Below are 20,501 nucleotides of genomic sequence, written 5' to 3' on the forward strand. Positions count from 1 at the left end.
TAAAGCTATTTCAAAAAATCTTTTATTTTATTGTGAGTAGTGACTGAACTTTAATGCAACCCAAACAACAAAAAGATCATGTACTCTGCTATTTATGTTAACTTATGAATATTTAAAAGATAATATAACCTTAATGATTTAGAACAGCAATGTCCAACCATTTATTTCATGGCACACATAAACTGATTACAAAAATTCTGTGGCATTCCAAAAAAATAGATTGTATTTTTTGTCAATCTGAAAAAAAATAGATGTAATAATTTTGATTGATTTACAAAAAAAATAATAATAGTAATTACCTGCTCCAAAGCGGCTTTTTAAAAAATTAGGTGCCTATACTTAGATATAAGGATTTCTATTTCCAAGAATTAACCAATCAGATGCAACCTTATTATGGGACATGACCAATAAAATGCAGTCTATTATATGACCTCTGCATTTGTGGTTAAAGACAGGCCATTCACACTTGATGGCTATTGTTGTGTTGGTTGTTGTTGTTTTTTAAATTCGACAATCTAAGGGAAAAGTGGCCAGTGACTCTGACAAAATAGTCAGGTATCACATGTTTGTAAAAATCTTGTGCATGTCAATTTAAAATCACTCTCAGGCAGCTTGTTATTTTATAAGAGAATCTCAACCAGTAGCCATTATGTTATCAAGAAATAGTCACATTCTAGAGGGATTAATTCTGGGTATGTTTCAGGGATACAACCAGGAGAATAAAACGTGTCACACCATATTATCCTTCAAAAGGTTAAGTTAGCACATATGCTTCTCCTAATGATATTTATTCATTTATTTTCCATACCCAGGATAGCTCCACAGCTGTGTCTAATCGCTTTCAATGTAATTGCAGCTGTTACCTGTGCAACTCCTCCCCAGATCTCTAATGGAAGGTTGGAAGGAACAAATTTCGACTGGGGCTTTAGTATTAGCTACATCTGTTCTCCAGGCTATGAGCTCTCCTTTCCTGCTGTTTTGACCTGTGTAGGGAACGGTACCTGGAGTGGGGAAGTACCACAGTGCTTACGTAAGTATAATTTCCATACTTACAATTATATTTTCCTGTTTTCACTCTCTTAGAACTACTTTCCTGAGTTTACAACTGTTGTTTAAAATTTTCAAGTTTGGCCAGAATAATTATGAGATTGTTAAACTCCTTCCAATGTCTAAAGTTTAGTGGAAAATCAGTATTTACTAATGTAGCCACTTTTCATCCAACCATTGTGTGCCTTCTGCTTGAACTCTAAAGTTTAGGCTTAATTGATTTGTTTGTAAACTTTACTTGATCTTCAAAATTATTCCTCAAAATAGAAACCTTCAAGCTGAATCTGCCAGAAAATTATTCTTTTTAATAAGTCCAGTGTATCTCAGCTGAATGTTCTAATTTAACCCCAAATTTCTTTCTGCAATAAATTCATGTCACTTCTACATGTTTAATCAAATCGAGTTCTTATTATCGTATTTGCCATGATAATGATTATAATTATACATCAAAAATTACATTCAGGTTTATGCTCCTTAGAAATTATGTTTCGGTGCACTGCTGTATCTGGTATGCAGTGCAGTCTTCTGCGGGTATCAAAACTGAGGATGCTATAGTAGTTAAGACAGTGTGGCATTGGTGCAGGAATAGAAAGTAAAGCAGCATAATACAGTAAAGAGCACAGAATCATTAACTGATACTTGATACATTGAAACAAGCAAAGCAGTGGGGGAAAGAATGAACATTGCAGTTAATCAAACAAGGCAATTCATTTTCACACACACACACACACACACACACACACAGGATCTCCATCTCAGACCAAATAGTAAATCAATGCCAGATTCATGAAGGACTTAAATATTAATGTTTTTAAAATTAAGAGACTATATATATGACCTTGGAGTAAGAAAGGATTTCTTAAACAAGTTGCAAAAGCTCCACTCATAAATGAAAGATGAAAACAATCAGGTACATTAAAAAGTTTTCATTTCTCATTATGAAAGGACCAATGAGAAACTTGGATAATGTAATATGCATGAAAAATAATAATGTATAGAACATATAAAGATTCCATGAAACAAAAAGAGACAAAACAATGAAGATGGGCAAAAGATATGAACAATTATTTAGTAAAACAAAATTGGTTTATTGAAAAACAACACTGGACATCAAGTGTGGCTGACGAAGGTGTGCAAATACACTCCTGGTGGATGTTTAAGTTGACACACCATTTGAAGAATTAATTGCTACTATATAGTAAAGTTAAAGATGTGCAGAGTCAGTGGCCCAGAAATCTTATTTGTAGGTATATGCCCTATAAAATTTTTTGTACATGTGCACCTGTACATAAGCAGACATGTACAAGAATATAAACATGAGCATGTTGTTGCTTGTAAAGCTAAACAAGCCAGTGCTTAAGCATACATGCAGATGCGGTTTAGTGTATGAAAATCTGCTGATAGAAACAGATGGAATGATGGGGGTGGGGAGAGAATTGAGGAGTTTAAGTGGATACATGTCCCATCTTTCTTTTTTGGTTAAGATTTAAAGATGAGTGACCCAGCAGAAATATAGAAGATAAATTATTCAGAAATAAGTTATGAAATCACTTAGCAATAGAAACAGTTGCTGAAGCTAAAATGTCTACTGATAATGCTCACTGAGAAAATAGCCATTAAATTCAAAATGTGCTAGAGATATAATTAGTAAAACTGGGACCCTGGCCTAGGAGCCTAGGGCTTAGTGTTATATTGCTAAAAGTGCTTGTATGTCAAATGTTAACAGTATATTAGAAATGCTGAAGATTTAAACAAAACACAACAAAAAATGTTTATTTTTCCTGTTTTACTTTACTCTCAAATTTCCCTTTAATTTATTTGGTTTTAGTCTTTATTTATGACCACTTTTAATCTTAACTGTTTAAAACGTGACAAAGGTTTCTAAAATGAGGTCTGAAAATTTAACTTTCTTGTAGTGCCTTAAATTTCAGGGAAGATCTTTCTTTTACCATTGAGCTTAAGGCTGCAGTATTTTATAATTAAGGTATGCATCCATTCCAGTTCACCTGGAGCATTCCTAGTTCACTCCTGTTGTCCTGGTAGTCATCTGATCTGGTTAGAATCCTCCTTTCACTCACAAAGTGCCTTGGCTGGGATAATGTACTTTATGGTTACTCAAACTATAGCCATCTGAAGGCAGAATTTATAACGTTTGGTTGTTGCTGTTTGTTTTTTAGGGAAGTAAGTTTTTAGGTGATGAATCTACAAATTTTTAAAAAATTGAGCACATGTAAAGATAGTTAAAATGGTAAATTATGTATTTTTATTAAAATAAAACGGAAACATAGTATATATGTACCTTTAACTTGGTTATCTACTAGCTTTGAAAGCATCTGGTTTCACCCGCTGTTATACTGCAAGCTCACTGTGCTCCAGCCGCACTGACCTTCTTCTCCCAGCGTGCCGATGGGGCTGGCAATGCCCTTTCCTCTGTCAGGATGCTCTCCCTTGGGATATCAGCATGGCCAAATGCTTTGTTTCCTCCAAATCTTCTCTCAGTTAGCGACAGCCTTGCCACCTTATTTAAAATCCACTCTCACCCCTCGCCATTAGCTCATCCACACATTCCCCAGTTCTGATCTTCACCTACACTGCCTTTCCTCTGAAGACTTACCACCTTCACACATTCTAACTTTACTTGTTTCTTTTTGCTTTTCTCACAAATACATACAACCTACAAGGGAAGGAATCTTAGTTTGTTTACTGATAAATCCAAGTAACTAAAACTACCTAAAATACTATCTTTCTTTTAATAGTTAAATGAGATAGATGACAGATAGATAGATAGATAGATAGATAGATAGATAGATAGATGATAGATAGATGATAGATATTGAATGGAATCATCTAATCAATTTATTTAGAAATCCTGTCAAGTTAATCCCTTCAGAGGTTGTTGTAGACCATTGAGATTCCTAGTTTTGTCTAGTTTTAGACTCTGATGGTTTCCCTTTCTCTTAAAAACACAACACTCACAGTCCTCCACAGTGCTCTCACTGGTGTTGCTAAGTGGTTAGAGCATCAGTCCCGTGCACTGAAGGTTCTCAGTTTTGATTCCAGGTCAAGGGCACGTACCTGGGTTGTGGTTTGCTCCCCACCCCCGGTCAGGGTGCTCCCAGGAGACAACCAACCGATGTGTCTCTCTCACATCCCTCTTTCTCTCTCTCTCCTCCTCCTCCCGCTCCTTCCTGCCCTTCCACTCTCTGTAAAGCAATTGAAAATATATATATACTCGGGTGAGGATTAATTAAAAAACTGTTTAAAAACATTCCCCATAGAATTTTGAAGAAGAAGGAACAAAATACCATGGTATGTGCTCTGACTGTTCAACAGAGAACAACAAAACCAATAAGCATGTTCTTTATATACCCAGCAATCTGGAGGGGACAAACTGGACATGATGGGCTGGTTTTCTTGGCAGAGCCATCAGGATTACATTTCACCTTTGCAGCCCATATACACAAATGCTGTGTGGCTTGATTCTGGCCAGTATTTTTTTAGAAACTGAAATTACTAGTACTACTAGGTGGAAGATATCTGAGTCGGACTAATTTTTAAAATATTACACTGAGTCAAACATGCAGTGTTCATGTAGACAAAAGCTAAATCAGTGGAATAGACTAATATGGATTCCATGTCACTTTAGTCTAATATTCCAGTTAGTTCTCACCATTTTTCTAAATTGTTTACTCCGATGAATCCTAAATCTTTATCATCATTGTCTTTTTTTCACTTCCAGCGAAGTTCTGTGGTGACCCTGGTACACCTGCCCAAGGAAAGCGAGAAGGCAAAAGCTTTATCTACCAGTCGGAGGTTGCTTTCAGCTGCAATTCTCCTTTCATATTAGTGGGAGCGAGCACCAGGATTTGCCAAGCGGATGGCACTTGGAGTGGTTCCTCACCTCACTGCATAGGTAATATCAATGGAAGGTTGATTACGCTCAGTAATTCTGGTTATAATAGGTAGTGGTGACATTTAATGGTTTTCCTATAAACTATGGTTGACTGTGAAAAAAAAATGTAAAATATAGAAGCAATTAGAAACACTGAAAATTAATATTAGTAAAACATAGGATATTATTTTTAGTGTGCAAAACTTCCAGAAGAAACATTTGAAATAATTTTTATCAATAAAGTGAAAAAGTAAAAAGCTTTTATATTAATAGCATTATTAAGTATAACATTAGTATAGATCTTTAGCATTAATAAAACATATTCAAATGAAATTAAATTTGCTCCAAAAATACACAAAAAATATATTGATTTAAAATGGCTCTTAGTTTATTTTCTTATTTTAAGATTTTTAAATAGATTTTTAGAAAGAGAGAGAGAGAGAAACATCAATTGGCTGCCTCCTGCATGCCCCCTACAAGGGATTGAGCCCACAACCTGGGCATGTGCCCAGATTGGGAATCGAACGGGCAACCAACCAACTGAGCCCAACCAACTGAGCCACACCAGCCAGGGCACTTCATTTTTTTCTTTTTAAATTTATTTTAAATTACTTTTGACATACAATGTTATATTAGTTTCAGGTGTACAACATAGTGATTAGACATTGCTGTATCTCAGGAAGTGATCAAGCCCGAGAAGCCTGGTATCCATTTGGCAGCATACATAGTTCTTGCATTTTTATTGACTCTACTTCCTTTGCTTACTTGACATGCCTGTGACAATTTTTATAACTGGCAGGTTGTCAAAGTACATTACTGCAACCCTAAAACTACATGACGCATTTGCTAAACTAACCAGATGATCTGTCATGCAAACTAGCCACCTCATGGACGACCAGCCCTCCCATTCCTATGTCTGAATCTCCTACAGCTATCAGTGAAAATTCCAAGCAACTAAGTCCTGTGTGTGGGAAAAGCTCTCACTTCTTGAGGGGGCTATTATTCTACCTGAGATTATAATTTATCAAAGTCCTTGGGCAAATATTTTATGCATATGTTCCTCTTTCATATCCTTCATTTTTCTTTACATTTTTATCCACAGAGTTGCAAATACAGGCTTCAGAGTTCACTAATTGCGTCATTTATATAAAATGAAGTTAAACTGAATTTCTTGCTTTAGGATTAGTAGGCTCTGTCCACAGTGACATGCTATTAGATTTACACCCTTTATTAATACCCAAGGCCATTTCATTATAGCTGATATCACTTAAAATTGTTTGGTATGAGAGAAATACTCTGTGCAAATGCTGTTTATAGATGAGAAATAAAATGATCAACAAAATTGAAAAAATGCAGTAGTAAATTTTGAAGAAATATTATGTTTTTAATCTTCATTTTAGAACCAACTCGTACGTCATGTGAAAACCCAGGGGTGCCCCGGCATGGATCTCAGAACAGTACATTTGGATTTCAAGTGAGTGCTTTAAATAAATATTTCCATTTAGTATAAAACTATATCATTAGGCTTCTTTGGTTCAAGTGCATTTAGCCCTGTTGATGCAAACAGAAGAAAAGTTACGTTTATAACTGCACTTATAAACATATTATAAAAAGGTAACAGACAACAAAAGAATGGACATAAAAGGAAATGAAGAGAAGGAAAATATGCTTCAAGAATAATAGCCTAACTGACCATAAAGATGAAAGAAAATAAAAAGTGAACATAGCTATGAGCATAGGAAACTATATAAGCAATAGGTAGTACATAAGAGAGGGTAAGTAAGAGTATGTGAGGTAGTAAATGAATAAACTCTACAGGAAAATGTGGGGGCAATAGGAGAAAATAAAGATGAAATAGGTTAAAGGAGAGAAAGCTGAGACAAGAGTTCGCTATTACATCAAATGTGATTATTCAATAAGGCAATAAGACTAAAATGGTTTTGCTTTATAATGCACATATAATACATATTTCTTATATATTGTCATTGATGTGGGAAATATCTGAAAAAATAATTTAACCATAACCTATTGTTACACAACACGTAGTTGGACTGTTCTATTACAATTCTTTAACATGCCCAGTCATGTGTGGCTGACCTTCTTGTTCTCTCGTTTTTCCCATTTAGATTTTATGTAGAGATTCAGCGAGTTTTTCATTACAGGGCCTAAGGGGAGCCAAAGTGCATACTGATTCTAAAAGGAAATTGTCAATTTACACATTACCCAGCTGCCTTGTTTTGCAGGCTTTTCTAAACTGTGCTATTTTATGTGAAATTCAGTGTGAACCTGAAGAACATCTATTTCTAAAGAAAGTATTCATCAAAGGTGCCATGTTTTTGTTGCTAAAAATAGTTTTCATTTATCTACAGTTCAGGCTCAGTATGAACATTGATTTGATAGCATTTCCAATTCTCCCAGTTTGCCTCAGGCCTCCCTAGATAATACAAAAGTGTAAAAAAGTGTCTCAGTCTCTATTATATTGATGTTTTTAGAAAACTTTAGATTCGTAAGTACATAAAAGGTTTTATCAGTTGATCTAAGTCCTGAAAATTGGACAACTAGCCAAACAGCATTAGTCCTCATTATATGGACAAAGAAGCTGAAACAGATGTGACATGGCTTTGATCACAAGTCATTGACAATATCCTGACAGAATACAGAACTGTGATGTTAATGTCTGTGCATCATATCAGGTATTTTTATTTTCTGAAAAATATGAGTCCTTTCTAGTAAATACCTTTTGAGATCATGGAACTAGAAATGAGTAAAATTGAGTTTGGAATAGCTATCCAATGAAATGAATAGAATTATTAACTGAATTTTAAGAATTCTATTATACTCATTAAAAATGTTGTTACAGCACTAGCCAGTTTAGCTCACTGGGTAGAGCATTGGTCCAAGAACTGAAGAGTCCTGGGTTCAATTCCAGTCAAGAGAACATACCTTGGTTGCAGGCTTGATTCCTGGCCCTAGTCGGGATGCATGCAGGAGGCAACCAATCGATGTGTTTCTCTTATATGGATGTTTCCTTCTCTCGGTCTCTCTCCCTCCCTTCCTTTTCCCGGTCTCTCTCCCTCCCTTCCACACTCTCTAAAAATCAATGGGAAAATATACTCAGGTGAGGGTTAAGAAAAAAATGTTGTTACAAACTTAACCTAGCCCCAAATTCATATTATTTGGCTAATAAAACTATATTAGATTATTCTATTCTATCTGGGTAAATATGAATTTGACTAGATTTCAAATATGATTAGGTGTACATATAAATTATATTAATCGCTATTATAATTGCAAATGATATATTGAGTATATTAAATTAAAGACATCAACTTTTGCCCAGCTGGTGTTGCTCATTGGTTGAGCATCCACCTATGAACTGCAGGTCATGGTTCGAGATTCCCAGTCAGGGCACATACCCGGGATGCAGGCTTGGTCCCCAGTATGGGATGTGCAGGAGGCAACCAATCAATGATTCTCTCTTATCATCAATGTTTCTGTCTCTCTCCCCCTCACCTTTCCTCTCTGAAATCAATAATGATACATATTTTAAAAAGACATTAACTTTTGCAAATGCATATGGCTGGTATGTGTGTATGTGTGTGTGTGTATGTGTGTGTGTGTATGTGTGTGTGTGTATATATATATATATATATATATATATACTAATTATATTTACTATAAGTGTATAATTATATATACTAAATCTGTATAGAGCCAACAGAGTTTTAAAAATTCTAGTTCTAACTAATATCAATTTATTGGTAGATTGTAATGAGTATGGTCATATATAACTAGAAAAGCCATCTTTATCAGTTGAGAAAAACTCTTGCAAGTAATATATGGTTTTGAGCTAGCTTAGGCCTAAAGGCATTACAAATCAAATTCCGGCTATGTCTGAGACACAGAGAAGGAATTAAGTGAGAGTCATCAAGCCCAGAATTTAGGAACTGGACTCCAATACTCAGTCCTCACTCTTCTGTGTTTACCACATTTTCTCTCTCTGCAGATTGGCCATATGGCCAGGGGTGCGTCACTTCTATTAACATCTCAACCGCATAGAGAAGTGATTAATTGCCTCAATCTCAGTTCCAAATTGCCAGAGAATCAGATTAGTCCCTTTTGTATCTATCTCTTGTTTTATCAGGTGGCCAATGGTGAGTTAAGTAAAAACTATAGTAACCCCACTTCTGGGAGGGACAAGAGAAAGGAGAAAGTTATGAATTGCAAAGGCATTTTTTTTTAATTTTCTCTTTAATGTGTTAATTTATTCACTTTTCTTTTCTACATAGATTTATACTAGTAGATTTTTTGGACATAGATATACTTACTAATATATAAGACTATATATTACCTCTTGATAGAATATGTAGTTTAAAGATGATGATAACTCTAGTATTAAAAAATAATACTGATTATAATTTATCTTTTTATCTAAAATATTGAAAATTGGAACAATTTTTTTTCTGGAAATAGATTGCTAGTGAAGGGAGTAGCTGTCAAAATGATTGATACAACACCTAGATTAATTATGGGATAAATGCCAAATACACATTTCGTTAACTGCTGTACCACTCTTTAAATTGAGCTCTGAGATTTGGAAGGCACATTATTTAGATTTAAGACCTGTAACATAAAGCTATTATAGACATGAAATGTTTTAAATATGACTCTTAGATGTTTAACCCCAAGTTATTTAACCCTAAGAGAGTTAACCCTACCAAAATAACCATGGTGATTATGTGTGATTTCTAGTTTATAATCAAAATTAGTACTTAAGTACATTAAATAAGGCAAACATGTTATTTAGTGTTTATTATCTTTAAATGATGAATACGACATGAACTTTAAAACATAAATTTTATTTTTTAATTAAAATCTTCTGATTATTTTTTAATATAAACTTACAATATACCTTAAAAATCAAATTTTCTTAAATCAGGAAACTCAGGTTCAAAATTGATGCTTAGTGAAAATCCCCTCTGCATCTCATCTTAAACACATATGTTATTCCTTTATTTTTATGATCCCACCTTCCTACTTCAATTTTATGAACCTTGAATTATATATTCCTTTTACTAGAAGTTCTCCCAATTTTTTTTTTTTTTGGATGGGGGGTGGGAGGTGACATGTGTAATATAAACATAACAAAACTACAAATAGAAAAATTGTTTAAAATACATTACAGAAAGCATATACATTTTTGAAACCTCAACTATAAGTATATTTTTGAAGGTCCAAATTTGGTGGTAGTTGAAATGAGGGAAGATTTATTGGCGAAAGGTGGCACCATTAACTGAGATCTAGCCTAAAGTAGGATTGTAGGATTGACCGAGTTTTGAAGAATGTTTGACGAACAGAATTGCAAAATCTACAATGATCAGTTACGCAATCCAGGCCATAGGAGAAAGTAAAAGTCTGTAGCACCATATTGTACAACCTCAGGGAGTATGTAAATGGCATGCTCCGGAACATAATGGGAAGGCCACTGTTTGTGTGGAATGCAGCATTCTGGCATTGGGCAATATAGCAGCCTTGGGCAAAATGGGGCATTCAGAGGTAAGAGATCTCCTAAAGGCTAAAGTGAATGTGTTATGAGAGACACAATCCTAGGAAACTAGACTGGTAAATGATGTTCTAAGAGAACGACTATTGGAATTGAATGTCTCCGGTATAGCATAGTTCTGGCAGATAATGAGAGTGTGAGAAATAGTGGATTTAGCTAGTCTCAAGGTCCACATAGAATCTTGTATTAAACTGTGTCACCTTAGGCTCAGCCTCATGTTGCTTTAGCAGGTGGGCATAGGAACTAAGGGGAAAGCATTCTCAGCTTCCAGTTGTTGGGGAAGGATAAAGTGGCAGGCCCTAACTATTCCTCCATCTCTAATCATTTAATAAATCATGGTGGTTTTTTCTTGTAATTTATTTTGGGTAAACAACTTCCTTCCCCCATGTACTTCCACACGTCAGCCCAGCTTTTATCCACTCATTTCTAAAATGTCAGCGCCAGCCTTGCAATCAGAATGGCCATTCATCATTCATTTTGTTTAGTAGTTTCTTCATACAATGTCCACTTAATTTTCCAAAGAGATTACTTTCTACACAGCTTTTCACTGGCTATTAAAGCTTTAGCTACTTTGCTTCTATTTAAAAAGGATTTCAAATGTCACGGCTTGCCATTTGAGACCCTTGATTCTTACTTATATCTCTGACTTAATACTTATAGCTAGGATTTATTTAAAACTTATGTGCCATCCCTGTGTGGAATAGATTATATATAACCTATTTTATTTAATCCTCAAAACAAATCTCAAGACAAATAATCTTATCATCTTTATTTATAGATGGGAGGTTAAATCTCAAAGATGAGATATTCCTTATTTAAGTAAGATCAGATCCAAAGTAAAGCCAAGCATAGGTTAGTCTGGTTTTTTTTTTTTCTTGTTTTTTTTAACATTTTTATTTATTTCAGAGAGAAAGGGAGAGGGAGAGAGAGAGACAGATAGAGATATCAATGATGAGAGAGAATCATTGATAGGCTGCCGCTTGCATGCCCCCTTACCGGGAATCAAGCCTGCAACTGGGGGCACATACCCAGACTGGGAATCGAACCCGGATTTCCTGGTCCATAGGTTGACACTCAACCACTGAACCACACCGGCCAGGCTCTGTTTTCTTTTTAGCTATATTTCATTGCCTCCCATTTTAGCCCAGCTGTGTGAACTATCCATGTCAACCAATGAAATGTACTCTCGTTTTTCATAAACTAAAATGATGTGTATTTTAACTTCCATACATTTTCTCATCATTTTCTTACATTGTTTAATTTTATATCAGTTGCTCTAAAACTTTAGTATTCGTTAAAATCACATAAAAGGCCCTGGCCAGTGTGACTCAGTTAGTTGGGATATTATCCCTTACACCACCAAGTGGTCATGGGTTTGATTCCCCATCAGGGCACATACCTAGGTTGCAGGTTTGATCCCTTATTGGGGACCGTGTGTGGGAGGCAACCAGTCGATGTTTCACTCTCACATCAATGTTCTTCTTTCTCTCTCTTTTCCACTCTCTCCCATTCTCTCTCTCTCAAATCAATAAAAACATGTTCTCAGGTGAGGATTTAAAAAAAAAATCACTTAGAAGGTTTGTTAAAACACAGATTGATAATCCCTACCCTAAGAGTTTCTGATTCAGTGGGTCTAGGGGTAAGGTCCCAGAATTTTCATTTCTAATAAGTTCCTGGGTGATGGTAAGGTTACTGGTCTGGGAACCACACTTTTGACAACCATTGTTGTATCTATTTATCTCTATTCCACATCCTTGAAAACTCAGTGCAAACTGCATGTCTTCTATTGCATATTTCTGTCACCTTTACATCATTCAGTAAACACTTTTATGTCTACAATCATATTGCATTTACTGTCCCCATATTCATTTTCCTCTTATGTTGTTCGTAATCTTTATTTCCATATCTATTTTCATCTACCTTAATTTATCTTTCTTAACCCTCTGTATGCCTGTCTGTCTGTTATTCTATGTTATACTCATACGTAACTTAATGCCTTTTTGGTACCTATATATCTTCTTCAAATCATGGCAAAAAGTTTGGCATCTATGTATACTTTGGGTACTCAAATATTTGGCAATGTTATATACACAAAGAGATCTATGCTTTTTCTTTACCTTGACTCCCCGCCCCCCAATTTTATTTTAAATAGGATTTCAATTTCTTTTTTCCCCAACTTCTATGATGCATAATTTCTTTTGAAAACATTTTCTCATTCAAACTTCTTTTTTTAACCATATTCAAAGTTGCATTGGAACATTTGTTGTTGTTTCTTTTTTCTTCTGTAATTTGCTGCAGGTAGGGAGTGTTGTACAGTTTCATTGCAAAAAAGGACACCTTCTCCAGGGGTCTACGACACGTACCTGCCTGCCAGACCTCACGTGGAGTGGAATTCAGCCCGAATGCATACGTAAGTATTGTGGCTAAGAAATTATACTTATCACAGAAGAATTTATATGCATGTTCCTTCTAATGGTGAAAATAAATGTATATCCATACCACAGATGCATCACATTGATGTTTTAGACTATTATAAATCATAATTCATGTATATAAGTTGATTACAATATCATAACCCTATGTCCATTGGGAAGCATTCTTTCTAAAGAAGGCAGAAGGCATGAGGTACAATTTTATTCTTCTTTAAGAGTTCTTGTAATTGTGTTCAGTTTAGTCACCTGGTAATTTTAGATAATGATTAGTTCTTAGATTTATAGATCTACACTCTGAATCTGAAATGCTCAGATACAGGAGGCTCCTGCATAGTGACTCTTAATCTGATCACTTGTGAAACTCTCTGAGCATCTGAGGAATGCTAGAAAAACCCATGTAAGGAAACATGCATGTACACCTTGACCAAGAATTTGAATATTACTTCAGGATTTCCTGGAGCTGGTAAATACGCACTGACCCTAAATTGAGAACACTTGCTGTACAAGTTAAATTAGAATGAAGTTCAAGGTCACTAAACAATCTTTTCTAACAGAAATAAATTTTAGCTGGTGAGTTATTTATCTCTTCTTTCCCTCCATCTCCTCTGTCTTATCTCCTCCTCCATCTTTACACATTCTGATCCTCTTGGTGGAAAGAATAAAGAGTAAGAGGGAGGAGAATGGTATATAACGTTCAGGATTTGCTGAAGTTAAATGAAGACCTACAAATGTACTCTAGCCCTGTTCCTACCCACTCGAATTATCACGGGAGCCCCTGTGGACCTGAAGCTTGCTGAAAAGCACCCAAACACTACACTGAGTCATGTCCTATGCCTGCTTGGTTTATATTTAAACATGGAAAAATCTCTTAAAAGAGAATTCCTCAGTGTGTACGTTAGAACAGCTGTTTGGAACGTGGCTAGGTATTTCATAGTAAATCAAGATTCTCTGATGACCTACATTTAGAACATGATGATTTAAATAAAGATAAACAGCTTCTGTTACTGAAAAGCATCTCAGAATTTTAATATGTGCTTAATGTGGGAGTTAAGAATGTAGCAGAGACAGACTTTGTGTTTATCCTTAGCAATATTCCCCCATGAGGGTTAAATTTCATTAACTGAATTGAATTAAATATAAACCATGTAATACAATGTTTATCACAGTGTTAAAAATATTATTTATAGCTCTGTAAATCTCCATCGAGAAATTTATTTTCCAAACAAATTTGTCCACAGAATACTTTTCTCAGTGACCATCTTTTATGAATTTTTATCCCTGAACAAATGATCAGAAATTTTGTCTTATTTAGGCAAAAAGTTCTTGCAGCATGTATTTCTGATTGAGAAAGGCATGGTCTTTAAAATACACAAAACAGGTGAACTGGGGGTCAGGGCCAAGAAGTGCCATAAGTTTAGGTAGAGTGGAATCAAGGTAGAGAATTAGGAGTGAGAGGAAATGAAAAAGGGAAATAAAAAATTAAGTGATTGAAAAAATACTGCTAGCATATAAGTCAAAAATATGACCAGAAAAGTTCATAGGTAGAAAAAATGTTAAATTTTACTTTTTATATTAGTAATTAGTAATATCAGAATGATATAATAAGCTGTAGTTCAGTGGTTCTCAACCTTCTGGCACTTTCAATTCAGTTCCTCATGTTGTGACCCAACCATAAAATTATTTTCGTTGCTACTTCATAACTGTAATGTTGCTACTGTTATGAATCGTAACGTAAATATCTGATATGCAGGATGGTCTTAGGCAACCCCTGTGAAAGGGTCATTTGACCGCCAAAGGGGTTGCGACCCACAGGTTGAGAACCGATGCTGTAGTTGGATTTAACTTTAGAAAAAAATGCCTTATAATTTAAAGTAAATGTAATACATTTTAAAAATCATAAAATAATATTTTCTAAACTGGCATAGAAAATTTGAGTTTGAGAAACTTTAGGAAGTATTTTGCCATGAGACCTTTAAAATGTTAATATTCATTGTGACTCTAAAATGATGATGTAGTATACATTTATGTGCTTAATTATCCACAGTCTTTTCCCCCCTCCATTTACCTATTAACATAATGTTTATCAGAAGATTGTTTAGGAAATGCCAGTCTATAAAATCAGAATGTATATTTACATTTATGTATTTCCTTTGATTCATTAAGTAATTATTTTAAACACTATTTATATAAAGGCATTGACATGCCTTTAAAAATATATCATGACTCCAGTCTCAAAATTTTCTTAACATGTCTATAAAAACAAACATTTTTCTCTTTTTTTAACATAGCCCACAGCTGTAAGCAGCCAGAAACTCCTGTTCATGCAAATGTAGTAGGAATGGACCTTCCATCCCATGGGTATACACTAGTTTATACCTGTCAGCCTGGCTTCTTCTTAGCAGGTGGAACAGAACACAGGGTGTGTAGATCTGATAACACCTGGACTGGAAAAGTTCCTGTTTGCGAAGGTAAATTTTTTTTTCCTATAAAACCTTTCACAGAAGATATTGTATTATTTTGACCTCCCTCCAATAAAAGAGACACAAAGTAAATAAATTAAATTAGTTTAGGAGCAAGGGAAATTTGTTGGCCAACTCTAAGGAAAGGAGTGATCTAGATACTTCTGAACCCCAAGGCACAAAAATATTATTCGGGTCTTTCTAGCTTCTTTTCCATGTTCTGGTGTTTGTTCTTGCCCTTATTACTTCTTCTAGTTTTCTATTCATGGTAGGCATACTAGTTTTATAAGACTAACCATAACAAAATACCACAAGCTGGGTGGCTTGAAAGACTAGAAATTTATTTTCTCAAACTTCTGGAGGAAAGAAGTCCAAAATTAGTAGGCCCAATGCCCTCTGCAGGCTCTAGGGAGGATCATTCCTTACCTCTTCTAAACTTCTGATGGCTTCTGACTATTCTTGGCATTCGTTGGCTCAGACCTGCCTCATCTCAGTTTCTGCTTTCATCACATGGCCTGTCCTATGTATCCTATATGTCCTCTCTTCTTCTTATAAAGACATCAGTCATTTGTTTTGGGATCATTTCACCTTAAGAGCCCCAAATAATTATATAAGCAAAGACCTGATTTCCAAATGAGGTCATATTCTGAGGTTCCTGGTGAACATATAATTGCGGAGATACATGCTTTAACCCACCGCAGTGAAAAAATTGCTTCCAGCTTTCCTAGCCTCATACACTTCTGGCTCACACCCTGGTAAAAAAGAGTCTTTCCCAAAGCGTGGTCATGAAAGCATATTAAGGAGTTCCATTGTCACAGTGTTGAACAGAGTCCATTTCTAAGTCCATTACTCAGCCTGAGTGATATGGTACGCCTTTTCTAGGTAAAGTGTCAATTGCTCTTACTGCTTCGTCAGGACGGTCCCCATCTAGACAAGATGTAAGGAATTTATGGGAGGGAATAGGGTTATGTTTCCAAAAGAAGGAGCAGAGGAACTTTTTTTTTCTAAATTCTTGATAAAACTATCAAGAAACTATCTTTTCCTTTTATTTTTCATTTCTTCAGACCTTCTAATTCTTGATCTCTTGAAGATGTTTATGGCTTTATCCTTCTTGAAATGTTTTTTCTCTCTTCTTTTAGCTAGAACATTACTGTTTTTAATTTAATTTTTATGGTAGAAATCTGTACAGTGTGAGATCATATTATTTTATTTGTTTACTTGTCATTGTCTTTCTTCGCTCTTTGCCCTTTCATCTGCTCCTCCCCAACTAGAATATAATATCAATAAAAACATAAACTTTACTTTTTACAACTGTGATTTTAACATCTAGATCAGTTCCTTGCATGTGAATGTGTTAAATAATATTTGAGTAAATAAATATTTTATTCCCCCATAATTCTGGCTATCTATTCTCCATTTCCTTTATTATTTTGTACCCATGATTTTCTAAAGGCTTGGTTCTTAGCCATCTCTTTGTTTTACTCTATATTCTCTCCCTAGATAAGGCCATTTAAGCCAATGGCTTCAACAGTCTCCTTTAAGGAGATTATTTGCAGATTAATGTTTATAGCTTATGTTTCTTCTCTTTGCTTCAGAATGTATGTTCACTTGCTTACTTGATGTTTCTTCTTGAATTCCTCAGAGACATTTCAATACTCAATATATGCACATCTGAACCAATACATTTTTTTTTACTTAAGTCTTCATTTGGTATTCTCTATCTTCGTGGTACCATCATCATATAGTATATAGACATCTAGTAGTCAGCCTTGACACCTTCTTATCCCTTTAAATCCACCAGTATTTCAACAGTTTTTTTAATTTATCTGCTTTTCTGTTTTATCATCACTACTACAGTAGTCTCATTGAATATTAGCTCTACTGGGACCATTGCTACAGCCTTCTAACTTCCCTGCCCATGTCTATATCCACTTCTTTCCAAATTGTTCTCCATCTTTCAGCTAGAGTGATGTTCAACCAAGGAACTTCCCACTCAAACCTTTTAAAGACATTACATTGTCCTTAGGATAAAACTCTAAGTCTTTATGTGGCCTGCAAGCACTGCCTTTCATCATTCTTATAGCTTTCCAGGCACATCTAGCTCCGCACAGGATTTCTTTGGTTTATGGGCTACCTGCGGTGTGATTTAAAGCTCTAGTTTTAAGTTTTCTCCATTGAGCCTACCCAATTCCTTATGACTCTATGTACTATCTCAACATTGTTTTTATTATTTTTAAACAAATGATTTCTGCCTTTTTGCAACAGGAACATACTCTTAGCCTTCAGCTTTTATGTTGGAATCAACTGCATCCATAATAGATATGCCTCTAAAATAAGAAACTGTATCCCATTATGTGGTAGCACTAATCTCTCCCCTTGTTTCCCTGGACCATAAGAGGGGTAATTACTGAAATTGTCGCTGTACAAAAGGAGTGTTGAGTGGGGACAGACATACTATGACAAACAGGACATATTGGGGAAAATTATATGATATGTCAGAGAATAAATTTGACAGGGGATCGTGTTTTGGGGAGGTGTATGTAAGTGTTATTAATTACGTTAACTTTTATAAACATTTTTTATTTCTTTTCATAGCTGGTTCCAAAATATTGGTGAAAGACCCCAGACCTGCACTCGGAACACCCAGCCCGAAGTTAAGTGGTTAGTAATTTCAATTGTTTTTCTAAAAGCCATGATATCTAAAATGACTATTTATTTATAAAAATATATTTCAGTATGTGAAAACTATGTATTTGACAATTTGGAATTTGGAATTTGACAGTTTGTGTTATGAGATATTGAATTTCCAGCAGTATAATACTATGACATGTTAATATTCCAAAAATATTATTTATAGTTCTCCCTATAAAATTTCCTTCCAAGATTATCTGCAAATTACTGAATAATAATAGCAATTATTTTATTTAAAATATTTTTAAAATGGAATGTTATATAAAATTTTTAATTATAAATTTTTTAACAAAAGAACAAAATGCACTTGTTATGTGATTAAAAGTTTAGGAACTTCTAGAACTCATTCAGTTTGTTTTCAATAATTAGGGGGGAAAGTGGTGCTGGCATGCTGGATTTTGCAGGTACAGGGTTACCATAGCCAATTCTTTTTTAAAAAATACATTTTTATTGATTTCAGAGAGGAAGGGAGAGGGAAGGAGAGAATCACTGATTGGCTGCCTTCTGCACAACCCCTCCTGGGGATCAAGCCCACAACCCGGACATGTGCCCTTGATCAGAACCCAACCCAGGACCCTTCAGTCCACAGGCTGACACCCTATCCACTGAGCAAAATCAGCTAGGGCTCACTATAGCCAATTCTGTGCATTCTTCCAAGCTACCATCAGTGATGTCCTGTTCATGATTTGAAATCTGCCATTATGGGAATATTTACACTATAGAAATCAGCAAATACTACAGATCTTTTGTTGTTGTTCTGGGGAGTCAGTTGTTAAACGTGTACTACCACATCAGTGATTAATCCTCATGCAGTGTGCTTTGCTTCAGCTGCTACCTGCCTCTTTCTCTTGCTAGTTCTCCTGTCAGTAGATTCTCTTTCATCTCCTTCAACCAACACTCCTTACTTTTTTCTAAGCGCCATGGACAAGATCATTAGGTGTAGCAGATTTTCATGAAAGGTTCAGGGGTAGCAAAGAGTAACCGCAGTGTGGGGCCGGGGAGGTGAACAATCACAGAAAACAACACTTACGTTTTGAGTGCATACTATTTGCCAGAACATCCTTCCCCTTACTCCTCCTCTTATCTCTACAACTAAGAGTCTGTTATTCCAAATCCCTGATTTTTGTAATGCAGGACAATTTAGCTCGCTACTCACTCTTGCAAACTTGTCCTAGGTATACTGTTTTGTTTTAAATCTGTTCATTTTAATACTTTTTATTGATTTTTGTTTGAGAGAGAGACATCGATTTGTTGTTCCACTTATTTATGCATTTATGGGTTGATTCTTGTATGTGTTCTGATTAGGGATTAAACCTGCAACTTTGGTGTATCTGGACAGTGTTCTGACCATCTGAGCTACCCAGCCAGAGCTAGATATACTTTTTTAAAGTTAAAAACTCTTTATGGCGCTTACTCAAATCAGGGGCTTTTTCCATAGTCACTGTATCAAATTTTTAGGCAAGGTCTGCCTATGCATACAGAGCATAACTGTGTTGTTTGAGGTTTGGAGAGAAAATGCCACTAGAAGGATGAACTCACAGGGTCAGGAGTATGGATTTTTTAATAATATTAACTACATGTCTGCCAAATATATGTTTTATTAGAAACTATACGCATAAGTTTCTCTATTTTATCTTCATAATACTACTAATAGAGAAGATTAGATGAAAAATGTGAATGACTTAAGAAAAAAGAAAAAAGCTTTTCCCTAAACCCATGCCATTCACTCACTCACCATATGGCCAAGGCTCCATTGAATAGGTGATTTCTGGCAGGGTGGGGGAGGGGGGTGGCGTTGGGGGTGGGAGGCCTTATTATGATGTATACAATTAATGGAAACTCCGCTAACACAAAGAGTGTTTTTTCTTTAGATGAAAGTTTGATAATATTAAGGATATTCTTTGGTTCTACTACAAGTTGTCTCTCTCCCAAAGAAAGACAGTTCTAGTGACAGTTCTTTATCCTCAGAGCTGTGAATATGGTGGAGCCAGCTCTTCCTCAGGAGCATCAGATATCGGAATAACTGAACTAGCATTCTGTTTAGGGGACAAAGGCATGTCCCTCCTGACAGTCTTCTGAGGCTATTTTGCCACGAGTGTTTAATCTCTGTGTCCTTCCTCCAATGAATCTATTCCCGCTGCTAGGAGGAGAGCAGGCCTCTTGGGACTGGTACATAGACTGATTTGACTCAATAAAATCATTCTACTTTCTTCCTGAAATAAATATATTATTATTATAGGAGACTAAATATAAGTAAACTTGATATTTACCTGGACTGTAAGTATAAGTCTCATGTCTCTTATGGTTGGTGTTTATTTTTTATTGATGACTCATGGACAAATCTATGTTATTGCAATTTTGGTTTATTCTAAAATAATGGAAACACTTTTATGTGAAGAATTTATTTTACAATGCAC

General features: G+C 35.3%; 1 protein-coding gene across 2 annotated transcripts in view; it reads left to right on the forward strand.

The window, feature by feature from the left end:
- Nucleotides 1-20,501, forward strand: part of CSMD3 (CUB and Sushi multiple domains 3) — an 857,474-nt gene that overhangs the window by 820,927 nt on the left and 16,046 nt on the right. For both annotated transcript variants that reach the window (XM_070391936.1, XM_070391937.1), the window contains 6 exons: nt 857-1,030; nt 4,787-4,960; nt 6,340-6,413; nt 12,801-12,912; nt 15,223-15,402; nt 17,989-18,054. In XM_070391936.1, the coding sequence (XP_070248037.1) occupies nt 857-1,030; nt 4,787-4,960; nt 6,340-6,413; nt 12,801-12,912; nt 15,223-15,402; nt 17,989-18,054 (780 nt within the window). The remainder of the gene's footprint in view (nt 1-856; nt 1,031-4,786; nt 4,961-6,339; nt 6,414-12,800; nt 12,913-15,222; nt 15,403-17,988; nt 18,055-20,501) is intronic.

This window comes from Myotis yumanensis, unplaced genomic scaffold (assembly GCF_028538775.1).
Source record: "Myotis yumanensis isolate MYYU_CA2020_CCGP unplaced genomic scaffold, mMyoYum1.0.hap1 SCAF_15, whole genome shotgun sequence".
NCBI classification, from domain to species: domain Eukaryota; kingdom Metazoa; phylum Chordata; class Mammalia; order Chiroptera; family Vespertilionidae; genus Myotis; species Myotis yumanensis.